General features: G+C 40.9%; 1 protein-coding gene across 10 annotated transcripts in view; it reads right to left on the bottom strand.

The window, feature by feature from the left end:
* Positions 1-13,517, bottom strand: part of DEPDC5 (DEP domain containing 5, GATOR1 subcomplex subunit) — a 117,320-nt gene that overhangs the window by 99,374 nt on the left and 4,429 nt on the right. For all 10 annotated transcript variants that reach the window (XM_058531856.1, XM_058531858.1, XM_058531857.1 and 7 more), the window contains exons 5-8: positions 12,443-12,528; positions 11,704-11,787; positions 9,938-9,987; positions 3,222-3,291 (exon numbers count right to left, since the gene is read on the bottom strand). In XM_058531856.1, coding sequence (XP_058387839.1) covers positions 3,222-3,291; positions 9,938-9,987; positions 11,704-11,787; positions 12,443-12,528 — 290 coding nt within the window. The remainder of the gene's footprint in view (positions 1-3,221; positions 3,292-9,937; positions 9,988-11,703; positions 11,788-12,442; positions 12,529-13,517) is intronic.

Here is a 13,517-nt window from a genome sequence, read left to right as displayed (position 1 = left end):
AGGGTCTAAGCACCCCAGGCAGGAGACAGCAGCATGCACAAAGACACAGAAGCAAGAGAGAACATGGCATGTTTGAGGAAAAATGAATGGTTCCCATGGCTAGGACATGGTGGGGAGGGAGGACTATATGGGAAAAGTGACGAAATAAGCTCCAGACTCAACTGCCTCCCCTGATTTCTCCACTCAGATATCCAACAGGAATATCATAAACTGCAATTTGTTTCTCCCCAGTCTTCCTCATCTCCTAAATGGCACCACCATCTATCCAGCCAGCTGCTCAATTCTTCTCTTTCCTTCACTCCTCACATTTAATCCATCAGCAAGTTCTGTCGACTCTACCCCAAAATGTATCTCAAATCTGCCCACATCTCTCCATTGCTACAGCTCCCATCCTAGTCCATGCCACCATCTTCTAACTTCCTAACTCATTTCTCTGCTTCTACTCTTGCCTCTACAATTTTCTACACCAGAGCAAGAGGGGCTACAGCAGGTACTGTGGATGCCTATCCAATATCCTTTCTTCCTAAGTAACGGGAAATTGATTCTATTCTGGCAGGCAAGGGACCCAGCCAAAAGACTAAAACTTCCAGCCTCCTGAGCAGCTACATGTGGCTAAATTCTGGCCAATAAGATGTAAATGGAAGTGTTGTGTCCTTAAAGGAAGCTGACTTGGCTGGAGGGTGCACTCCTCTTGTCTTTCTTCCCTTCCTCCCTCCTCTGCCTGGAATATGGATGTGGTTATAGTAGCTCCAGCTGGATCACGGAAGCCCAATCCTGAGCATGGCAGAGCAGGAAGACAGAAGTAGCTTTAGATCACCAATAACTGTGACACTGTCATACCAGCCATGTATGCCTATCCACACACTTCTTTTATAGGAAAGAAACAAGTTGACCTTTAAGCATCAATTTGTTACTTTGGGTATTTTGTTCAACCAAATCTAACTGAAGGAATAAGTGATCTTTTAAAAGCATAATTCAGGTATCACTCCCCAACTTAAAATCCTTCAATGGATTCTAATTGTCCTTAAAATAAACTCTACGCTGGTTACTATGGCCCTCAAGGCCCTGCATGAACTGGCTGAAAGCTGTCTACCTCCTCACCGACATCATTCCCCCTACTTGTCTCCTATGCTTCTGCCACACTGGGCTCTCACAATGGTTTCCTCTGCCTGGAATGCCCTTTGCCTCAACCTCCATACACTGGCTAACTCTCACCTTTCCGGCACCTTCTCAGAGAAGCCTTCCCTGCCCACCTTTGTAAAGAAGGGTCTCCTGTTATTCTCTATCTCAATGCCCCATTTCCCTCAGAATTTTTCATGTATCTCATTTGTTTGCTAAGGAAGCCACCCTCAGTCCTTCTCATTACCCAATTAATTTCCTTTGAAATACTCATCATATCTGTAATTACCACATTTATAGACTGTCTAGTTACATCTGTCTCCCCACTGGGGTAAGCTCCTTACCAGGAAGGATCTTGTCTGTGCTGTTCACCCACGGATCCCCAGTGAATGGGGATATCCCTTCTGAATTCCCCTCTATAATGAAGGTTATTCACTAATAATGTTCTGAACCCGATTAAAAAAAAGATTGTGTAAAAAAAAAAAAAAAAAGTAAATTAGCTGACACACAGGAGGTGCTTCCATATTATTTGTTAAATAAATGAATGAATGAGGTTGAAGAGGTAAGCACATGCCAAATTATCATGGTCCTTATAAGTCATACCTAAGAGTGAATTTCTAGAAAACTGGGGAAAAGCAAATTAAGATCACTATAAAATACCAATTTATGCCCACGAGTGTTACAAAAGCTTTAAAAATCTATGACCAGCTGTTAGAAAAAGTGAAAAACAACAGGAGATTTTATATACTGCTACTAGCAGTATAAACAGGTCCAAAGAATTTGAAAAATAATTTGGCATTATCTTACAGAGTGAAACCTATGATCCAGCAAAAACACTCCTAACTACAGATTAAAAATACAGTACTGAGTACAAACAAGCTAGCTTAAAAAAAAAAAGACTAAATATATTTTTATTCCACTTTAATAAAGCTCAAAAATAAGCAAAACAAGTAATATACTGCTTAGGGTAAAATATACATGGATTAACACTATATAAACAACAAGGAAATTATGAAAATAAAATCAGATAGTAGTTACCTCTAAAGGCACTGGTTCTCAACTACGAAAAAATTTTGCTCTCCCAGGGGACATCTGGTAATGTCTGGAGACATTTCTGGTTGTCATGACTTGCAGGGTGCTACTGGCATCTAGTGAGTAGAAGCCAAGGATGCTGCTAAACATCCACGATGCACAAGCTAGCCCCCACAACATCGTTGCCATTTTGGACCAGGTAATTCTTTGTTCTGGAGAGCTGTCTTATACATTTGTAGCATGTTTAGCAGCATTCTCCACACAGCCTAGTTGTGACAACCAAAAATGTCTCCAACCAAAAATGTCTCCAGACATTGCCAAAAGATCCCTGGGGAGGCAATATCACCCCCAGCTGAGAATCACTGCTCTCAATGGAGGCAGAGGGATGAGAACAAGGAAGAGCAAACAGGTAGTTTCACCACCACGGGTAACGTTTACAGCTGTTCAGTTTGGATTTTTTCAACCAGAATAGAGAGCCAAAGAAGCAGCTTCCTGGGCTGGCCCCATGGCTTAAGCGCACGCTCCGCTGCTGGTGGCCTGGGTTCGGATCCCAGGTGCGCACCAACGCACCGCTTCTCCCACCATGCTGAGGCCGCATCCCACATACAGCAACTAGAAGGATGTGCAGCTATGACATACAACTATCTACTGGGGCTTTGGGGGGAAAATAAGTAAATAAAATTATAAAAAAAAAAAAAAAAGCAGCAGCAGCTTCCTTTGCAAAGGTCTCTCTTTGTGTTTGCCAATGCAATCTTACACTGAATTGAACTTCTGCTGTGTCCTAGTGGGCATAGACGCCTTCCAGCTAGACACCACATCTCTATGTCCGATATTAAATAGACCTTGTTCAGAAGAAGAAAATAAAGATAACCCCAAACTAGAGAGATCCAACAGTACAAAATTAGAATTGCAGGAGTCCCTGACAACATTACAATACTGTCCACGTGGGCAGATAGCAGCTATCATGAGATTACCAAGTTTTTGTTTATTTCTCTTCTTGTTTTTGATTTCAGGACTTACACATAACGGTATGGGGAAACAGAACCAAAAAAGCATTTTATCAGTCTTACTCTGGTATCTTCACTGATATAACCACACATGACCTTCTCATTCTTCACCCACAGCTCACCAGCCTGTGCCCTGAAAGGAGAAACACACACAAGTTATTACAAGTCTTACATAAACCAAGAAGGGGGTGACTTCTGGGTCGCTCACGCTACTACCCAAAGGACCTGGCCCGTTACAGACTTCTAGAGAAAGTGCTACAAACAGATTACACAACATAAAGACTTCTCAGACCATACTGAATTTGTACAACAAGAGCTCTTAATCTGGGAGTCCAGAGACAACATGCAAGTCTAAGGAAGGACTTCAGGGAAACCAAAAATCCTCTGAAATGATGCAAAATTTTCTGGGCAGAGAATTATAGCTTTTGTCAAATCTCAAAAGGGTCCATGTCACAAAAACACTTAAGAAGCACTGATGGGGCCGGCCCTGTGGCTTAGTGGCTAAGTGTGCGTGCTCTGCTGCCAGCGGCCCGGGTTCGGATTCCGGGCGCACACCAACACACCGCTTCTCCAGCCATGCCGAGGCCGTGTCCCACATACGGCGGCTAGAAGGAGGTGCAGCTATGACATACAGCTATCTACTGGGGTTTTGGGGGGAAAAAATAAATAAATAAATAAAATCTTTAAAAAAAAAAAAAAAGCACTGATGAACAATTTTGCTAATCCCAGCTTGGACACAATGAGTTTCAAGAGAAACAAAATCCATCTTTTTTTTTTTTTGTGAGGAAGATCAGCCCTGAGCTAACATCCATGCCAATCCTCCTCTTTTTGCTGAGGAAGACTGGCCCTGAGCTAACATCCGTGCCGATCTTCCTCCACTTTATGTGGGACGCCGCCACAGCATGGCCTGACAAGTGGTGCGTTGGTGCGTGCCCGGGATCCGAACCTGTGAACCCTGGGCCGCCAAAGCGGAGCGCACGCACTTAACCGCTACGCCACAGGGCCGGCCCCAACAAAATCCATCTTAATATCAGGATTAGAAGACAAGCAGTCCAGAGGCAGAAAGGGACAGGATCCCTAGTCAATGGAGGCCATTCTACTGAAAAATTTTCATGGCAATTTGGTATTGCATTTTGGGGGCTTGATGTTTTCTCCTCTGCAACTTTTTTTTTTCAAGGAAGATTGGCCTTGCACTAATATCTGTTGCAATCCTCCTCTTTTGCCTTTTTCTCCCCAAAGCCTCAGCACATAGTTGTGTATTCTAGTTGTAGAGTTGTAGCTCTTCTATGTGGAACGCCGCCTCAGCATGGCTTGATGAGCAGTGAGTAGGTCTGCACCCAGGGTCCGAACCAATGAACCCCGGGATGCCAAAGCAGAACGCGTGAACTTAACCGCTACGCCACTGGGCCGGCCCCTCCTCTGCAACTTTTTAATGGCATGAAATAGCTAGTACAATTCAAAGAGCATGGCCTTTGGAGCTGACCAGCCTGGAGTGAAACTTGTCTAGGCAGGAATCTCACTTCTTAGCATCCCTTACTAGTTGAATGGCCATGAAGAAATAACTCTGTGAGGCTCAATGTCCTTATATTAAAAAAATGAGATAATGAGGGCCGGCACCGTGGTATAGTGGTTAAGTGCGCACACTCTGCTGCTGGCAGCGCACGTTCGGATCCTCAGCATTCACCAACGCACGGCTTGTCAGACCATGCTGTGGCGGCGTCCCACATAAAGTGAAGGAAGGTGGGCATGGATGTTAGCTCAGGGCCAGTCTTCCTCAGCAAAAACAGGAGGATTGGCATGGATGTTAGCTCAGGGCTGATCTTCCTCACAAAAAAAAAAAAAATGAGATAATGATACCTACTTTACAGAGCTATTTTGAGAATTAAACCAGATAATGTAGGGAAACTGTACAGGACAGTGCTGGGAAAAGAGGTGCTCAATTAAGAGTACTAGCGGAGGCGCCAGCCCAGTGGCATAGCGGTTAAGTTCGCAAGCTCCACTTCGGCAGCCCAGGGTTCACAGATTCGGATACTGGGCGTAGACCTAAGCACTACTTATCAATCCATGCTGTGGCAGGCGACCTGCATATAAAGTGGAGGAAGATGGGCACGGATGTTAGCCCAGGGCCAATCTTCCTCAGCAAAAAGAGGAGGATTGGCAACAGATGTTAGCTCAGGGCTAATCTTCCTCACACACACAAAAAGAGTACTAGTGGCTATTTCTATTAACAAGAACTATAACAATGGTAAATATTAACACAAAACACTATCCTGGAAAGTAAGTGATAGCTGTTACCTGGGGACTTTATAATCAACCCTCAACCAACCACTAAAGCCCTTCTCTTCTACCAACCCCAGTGCAGTTGCCTGCCTGGCCTTGAGTAATCAACCAGCCCCCATTAAAAAAAAAAACAGAGAAAAAGAGAAAATAAAAGCAAGGGAAATGTTGTATACCACGAGTCACACCTCAGGCTCCTGGGAAACAGTGCACAATCAGTCAGCCTCCCTGGGCCTCTCTCCCATCTGTAAAATGAACAAGGCTAGACCAAGCCCATGTTTTTCAAATTTGCTTCTCAGGGTCCTGTCTCTGCTTTCACCAAGAGAGGTGCCTCTTGGTCTTCCTTTGCCCAAGTTGGTGAGTGGACAACTGTAGCAAGCCTGACATGAGAAGGGACTTCTGTATCTTTTTTTTTTTCTCTTTTTTTTTGTGAGGAAGACTAGCCCTGAGCTAACATCTATTGCCAATCCTCCTTTTTTTTTTTTTTTTTTGCTGAGGAAGATTGGCCTGGGGCTAATATCCATGCCAATCGTCCTTTACTTTACATGGGACGCCACCACAGCATGCCTTGATAAGCGGTATGTAGGTCTGCGCCCTGGATCCAAACCTGCAAACCCTGGGCTGCTGCAGCGGAGCGTGCAAACTTAACCACCACACAACCGGGCAGGCCGCAGGACTTCTGTTTCTTTAACATTATAAGGAAGGATTCAATGTTCCCATGATCTATGAGTTCTATTAAGAGGAAGTACCCTGCATACAAGCTACTGCACACCAAATTAACCAGACCTCTAAAATGAGCTCGCTGTTAGTGCAGTAACTCACCAACTTCTACTAGTATGTATAGACAAAGTGGTGTTACACAATTTGGGCTTAGATTCCTGTGCCTCCATTCCCTGTGCAGGTCAAGCCATAACCTTTCTGAGCCTCAGTTTTTAAAAAATCAGGAAATGCGGTTAATAAGAATCCTGCTCCATCCATCTTCTGGAGCTCTTGGGACGATCCAATGAGACATGCAAATGAGAGGACGTGGTAAACCACAAAACAGTTATTATTATTCCTATGGAAATGATTCTTTATAAAACACACACACACTCACACAGAGAGAATGCAATCTTGACTTTTGCTCCTAAGCCCGTAATTTGCCCTCACCCAACTAGAAACTGAGAATGGCCCTGAGGCAGCATCCCTTCTCTTTTCTACTGGTTCAAGGGAAAAAGAAATGCCACTGACAGATGCCAAGTGCAAAATCCGTATCCCCCAGGACACAACCCAAGAGCACACATAGCTTCCTACAAAATGGGAGGCAGAATGGCACACTACCAAGCACTAGACCAGGAAGAGATGACCTGGGCGGGCACTAGTCCCTGCATACTAGATTTATATAGCTACTTGGGCAGGTCACTTCCCCCGCCTTTTCTATCAAATGAGCTGTTGGGGGTCAGTGATCACCACTATCCTTATAACTAAGCATCATCATTCTGTAAATAAATAGTTAAAATAACTGCAAAGTATGGTAGTATAGTGTCCTTTGCATTACACACCTCTGAAGAACCTAAATGTCCAGCAATGGCAGTCCAGCTAAGTAAATTAAAGTGAATCCAGACAAGAGAATATCACAGAACCTTTAGAATGTTTACAAGGAGTTTTAACTTTACCAGAAATGTTTATAGGCTTTTAAGTGGGAAAAAGGATACAAAATAGTACACATAGTATCATCATCTAAGTAAAGATACATATATGTGCATGCATGTATGAAAATAAAATATTGGAAGGTTACACCAAAATTTAATAGTAGTTACCCGTAGGTAGTTGGCTTATACGCCACTGTAAATTTTCTTTTTTATACTTTCTATATTACCCAAATTTCCTAAAATAAATATATATTTTTTAAATTATGAAAACAGAGTTTTGGGGGTTTTTTTAACAGTATATAAAATTATATATAGTATATGGTCTCAAGCCAATAAGGAAAAAAAAAAGACAGAATATTTTGACAGAACTATGTCAAAATGGTAACAGTGGCTGCTTCTGAGTAGTAATATTATGTTTTTTTTCCTGCTTCTTTATTCTATTTTTCAAATTGCCTACAATGTTCAAGCATTATATGTAAAAATATTTAGCATATGCCTAGTATATAGCATGTGCTGAACAAGTGGTACTTAACAGTATTAATTCTATAATTAGGAGAGACATTTTAAGAGAATGGCCACCATAGAATCAGAGCTCAAGTCTGAGAAGATCCCAGAAGATCCTCTGCAGTGGGGTGGACCTAGCAGGAAAACACCCAAACTGGATGTTCCAAGGGGCTTTACGTGTGATTCTCCACAAAGGTCTGTCAGCTCCTGAACAGCTGAGAAGTCAGAGCCAGAAGTTACTTAGTGTTGCTCCTCTGGAGTGTGAGTCAGGAAAAAAAAAAAAATTAAGTAAAAAAAGAAACCACAGCTAGTAGGCAGCCCCAAAAACAATAATTGGGAAAATGAGATCTCTTCACAATGAGATCATATAGACTAGGTTTCTAAGTTCAATATTTTAAAAAAGCAAAACGCTGATTGTTAGGAGATAAGATTTTAGTGCAATGTTTTTTCTTTTAAATTTTTCTTTAATTTTTTTAAAATACTGATTTCAGGGTTTTTAAAAACATTTTAAAGAATATATTGGGAATTTACTCAGAGAAAATAAAAATGTTTATTTTTTAAGGGAAAATAATGTTTCAAAGGCAGAGTCTCAAGGTAATCAAACTATCTCATCTCTCCTTAATTATTATGACTAATTTACCAGGTTCAAAAGCTAAATTACAGAGAAATTCTTTAATAATTTATTATGACTTTAACTATACAAATAAAGACTATACTTTCTTTTCTCATCTGAGGCCCAGAGCATTTTTTTTTTTTTTTTTTTTTTAATTTGCATGCCTTCATGTACTTCATGTAGCTAGGAAAAGAAAGTGACTTCTGACCCAGTGTAGGAAAACCATAAATAAGTCTCCTGGAAAACGGTAGAAGACGTCGTGGTTTACATTTAACCATGAATGAGCAAAATATTAGGACAGATTTTTAAAAGTCTAAAATGAACTTTATGTCAGGGTTTTCATTTCTCTATCCAGCACCACATGTATGAGGGCACTTACATAAAGAAACAAAGAAATTAATGAAAAGGATCTGAGAAGGTTTCTAAACCAGGGCTCAGCAAACTATAGCCTGCAGGCCAAATGCTGCCCATCTCCTGTTTTTGTATGACCCACAGCTAAGAATGATTTTTACATTTTTAAATGGTTGAAAAGAACAAAATCAAGGAATTTGTGACAGAGACCTGAGATCCATGTGGCCCCAAGTCTAAAATATTTACTATCTGGTCCTTTACAGAAAAAGATTCTAAACCAACCATTTCATTTTGCAGATGAGTAGACTCCGAGACTCCCTGCCCAGCACCACCCTGCTAATCTCTGGCACTGCAGGAGTAGGACAGAGGTCTCCTGACTCCTGGCCCGCCACTCAGAGAGACTAGCTTGTACTGGAAGGCATGAATCTGGGTTGCATTCCTTGTTCTGCTCGAGACTTATGTCACTTCTTGGGCTGTGCTTTAGTTGCTAAGATTTTTCAAAGAATTTTGACCCTCCAACAACTTCTAAAACATCTCTTTTTGGAAAAATGAATCCTTTATCCTTTCTTTTTTTAGGATCAGTAGTTTAGACTGATTGAACAGCCCTACTTGATGATGGAAAGTTCTTTACAAAAGGATTCGGGCTAATAAAGGTAGAAGGAATGACTGAATTAGAAAACCATCAACCTGCAACAATCATCAATGTATGAAACCACAAGGCGAAAAGCTGATGGGGAACTTCCTAAAGGGAGACTGGACTGCATTACCAGAACCCACTGATCAATCCGAGGGTCATTAAAAGTGAGTCAACCAGATGTAAATATGCTTGGGTATATATAGTAAATTTCAGGAAAGACACAGTTTCTTCTAGAGAGAAGAATTTATATTTCATTACACACCTTTTGGTACTGCTTAAAGTCTTTACTGTGTGGATGTTTGGGTTTTTGAATTTAAAAGGGGTTTCAGAAAGTACTTTTTTCTCTCTTCTTCACAAACTGAAATAGAGAAATAATTTTAAAAATCAAGAGCAGGGCAATATAGTTAAAAAGGCAGCAAATCAGGAACTACTGTACTGGTCATTTTATGTCTCCAAACCTGTTTCCTAATCTGTAGAATGAGATCGTTTGATTAAACATATTCATCTAAGGCCTCTTCCGGTTCTAAAATTATGAGTCTATATCTCCTTTGTTACAGAATTCCAGGTGGCTTCAGCAACTTTCATTCACCTTAAAATGACTATAGTCCATTTTGGGGTTTTTTGGTTTGTTTTAGCCACAAAAATCTAATGTTTTAAGTTATTGCATATTTTGTCATATGGACATCCATATGCCTCAAATGCCTTATGCAGTCCAGTGATCCTACTTCTGTTTACTAGCTGATAAGTCGAGTGATGTAATATCTACCTGATGCCAGCAAATTCCACCTTCTGAGTGATATAGGCACACGTGCTGACCTAAGGGAAGAGAGAGAGATTCAACAATACATCAAAGCCATAAAAGGTCACAAAGAAAGTCTCCTGGCTTTCTAATCTCTTCTAACATGGGAGTAATAAATTTATCCCATAGGAAAACCTGCTGGGGCAGGTATACCAACAGGTTCCTAAAGAGTTTGGCAAGTATAGACAATAGTCCAGACCAGGTGGATAATAAGTGGCCAGCTTCACTGACATACTTATCCCCACATATGTTTGCGCACATATCTACATTTACATACTTATTTAAATACCGAACATTTATGTCTCATCTTAGAAAACAGAACCTTCCCCACCAAACAAAAAATGAGCTAAGATATCTTTTTCTGAAAATATACACTGCATGGAAATTTTACCTATAATTTGTTGTTTCATAATACACAAAAAGTCCAATAAGGAGAATTTTCAGCACCAGCTCACAATTCTGATGAACTGATCATTTTTTTAAGTGGGAAATGTTAATTAAAAATAAATGAATCAGGAAAAATGGAGGCAGGTTCAGCAAAGAGCAGCCCAACCTGGAAGCGATAAGACCTGGGTTCTTGGGCCGGCCGCGTGGCTTAGCGGTTAAGTGCGCGCGCTCCGCTGCTGGCGGCCCGGGTTCGCATCCCGGGCGCGCACCGAAACACCGCTTCTCCGGCCATGCTGAGGCCGTGTCCCACATACAGCAACTGGAAGGATGTGCAGCTATGACATACAACTATCTACTGGGGCTTTGGGGGGGAAAAAAATAAATAAATAAAATCTTTAAAAAAAAAAAAAAAGACCTGGGTTCTCGGGGTTGGCCCAGTGGCGCAGCGGTTAAGTGCACCTGCTCTACTTCGGAGGCCCAGGGTTCGCCAGTTTGCATCCTGGGCACCCACCCATGCACCGCTTGTCAAGCCATACTGTGGCAGCGTCCCATAAAAAGTAGAGGAAGATGGGCATGGATGTTAGCTCAGGGCCAATCTTCCTCAGCAAAAAAGAGGAGGATTGGCATCCGATGTTGGCTCAGGGCTGATCTTCCTCACAGAAGAAAAAAAAAAAAAAAAAAAGACCTGGGTTCTTGCCCAGTGTCAACAGCTTACTAGCTTTCCAGTCTTGGGCAATCACTTAACTTTTCAATCTCAGTTTTCACATCTATAAATTAGGGGTAAGAAATACCTGTCCACAAGGAGGAGATGTGAGGAGTAAATTAGATCAAGTAAAAATTTGAAAACTAAAGTGCCATTCAAATGTAAAATAATATAATTTCCCATTCAAACTAAAAATGCAGAGTTGGGCCAGCCCCGTGGCTTCGTGGTTAAGTGCGCGCGCTCCGCTGTTGGCAGCCCGGGTTCGGATCCCAGGTGTGCGCCGAGGCACCGCTTCTCCAGCTATGCTGAGGCCAAGTCCCACATACAGCAACTAGAAGGATGTGCAGCTATGACACACAACTATCTACTGGGGCTTTGGGGGAAAATAAATAAATAAATAAAATCTTTAAAAAAAAAATGCAGAGTAAAAATCTGTGATAATAAACAAGCAAAACAAAGCTCAAGAAAACTATAAAAGAGAATGGAAGAAGATACACAAAGTGTTTGCAATACTTGTCTGTGATGCTGGAATGAGAAATAATTTTATACTCTTCTCCCTACTAGATCTTCTAAATCTCTATTATGAACACGGATTATTAATATAATGGAAAAAGTAACAAACGTTTTTTAAATTCCATCTTACCAAACTTTTCTTCAGTCGCCACATATCCCCACGACCAATATATTGATCCTTAAAGGTTAATTCCACTAGGTCAAGGGTCACATCCTAAAAGACATAATCAAATATATCTCTCTCCATTACTCTTTCACACCTTACAGTCATAAAATGCCACTCACCATGGAGAAATTTTTTGGCAAAAAAGAAAACTACTGGAAGACCATTCAATAGCAGAACCCAGACATATAGAATTGTATCATGCCAAAGAAGGTTTCTGAGTACAGATGATGAGTCTACAACTGATGCTACAGCAGCTGTATCATGGTTAAGCACAAACAGTACCAGAGTACCAAATTCTGGTACTGGTTTTAGTCTTGATTTGGCACACAAACATGACATCGAGCTGTATGCTTTATTTCTCTAGATAACATCAATAATATCTTTTGGACAATTATTTTTACCTATTATAGCATCATTTCTAGAAGACAAATGAGAATATGTAAAGAAATTTTAGTATTTTTTACATTTAGTTTCATGAACACACATATACATACAGAATCTTTTTAGGACAGGCTTTAAAAAAAAGGGAGAGGGTTTTAAATGCAACCTACATACTACCTATAATTTAAATGACCTATATATGACCATATATTTAATAGTCTAACTCCCCACTTAAGTAACGCATTATTTCTTTAGAGACTTAATCTTGAGGAAGGGTGCTAATCATTCTCCAAAGACATTCAAGTCCAGAACAAAGACACACCTTAGGGTCTACGACATTCACATAGACATCTTGATAAGGCCTTAGACGGAACACTTGAGTCACAGTCTGGTCCACACTGATAGTTTCTGAAACAGAAGAAGAAATCTGGATCAGATAACACATTCTGAAAAAGCAGGTAAATATATTCTAATCTATAAATACTCAGACATTCAACCAGCAACAAAATTGATCCATGGGCAAGACATGTTCTCTGCTTAAAATTTCGAATTCTCTGCTTTTTAGGTGAAATATGACCTGAGCTTAAGCAGTTAAAAAATGAGACAGAGACAGAAATGGAGACAGAGAGAGAGGAAAGACAAAAAATTTAAGAAGCAACATAAAAAAGTTCAGGGGGCCAGCCCAGTGGCGTAGTGGTTAAGTTCGTGCCTTCCACTTCAGCGGCTCAGGGTTTGCTGCTTCAGATCGTGGGTAACGGACCTACTCACTGCTCACTAAGCCATGCTGAGGCAGCATCCCACATCAAAGAACTAGAAGGACCTACAACTAGGAAATACAACTATGTACTGGAGTGTTGGGGAGAAAAGAAAAAGAGGAAGATTAGCCACAGATGTTAGCTCATGGCCAATCTTCCTCAAAAAAACAAAAGTTTGAAGAACTGTGAAAATTCAAAAGAGGAAAGGGATCCTTTTAAGTTTGGAATGCAAGTAGTGGAGGTAGTTAAGGAAGAAACAAACTTTTCAATGACCCCTTAAGTCTGGTAAGTAAGAAATATAACAGGTGCCAGGAGATGGGGTGAGGGTAAGGAGGACACTCTTAGGATTTGGGTTTTATAGAATGTTTTCCCATGAAATTGAATTATAAAAGAGTGGTTGACATCAAAACCCTTTAGAGCAAATTTGAAGCGTCTTTCTTTTTTTTCTTTTAAGTACTATTTAAGGAATTACCTTATTTGCTCTCAATTAACATTTTGGCTCCTTGATCAGCATGGTATAATCATTAGAGGAAAAAAGAAAGGATTTGGATCGATAACAAGTAAGTAGAATCATTGCTCTGGCTCCTCCACTTACTGACTTCAGCAAACCAATTCACCTCGCTCACTCGAGAACTGGAAAGA

Source organism: Diceros bicornis, chromosome 35 (assembly GCF_020826845.1).
Source record: "Diceros bicornis minor isolate mBicDic1 chromosome 35, mDicBic1.mat.cur, whole genome shotgun sequence".
Lineage (NCBI taxonomy): Eukaryota > Metazoa > Chordata > Mammalia > Perissodactyla > Rhinocerotidae > Diceros > Diceros bicornis.
The sequence above is the reverse complement of the archived record's forward strand: the minus strand, read 5'-3'. Positions and strand labels throughout refer to the sequence as shown.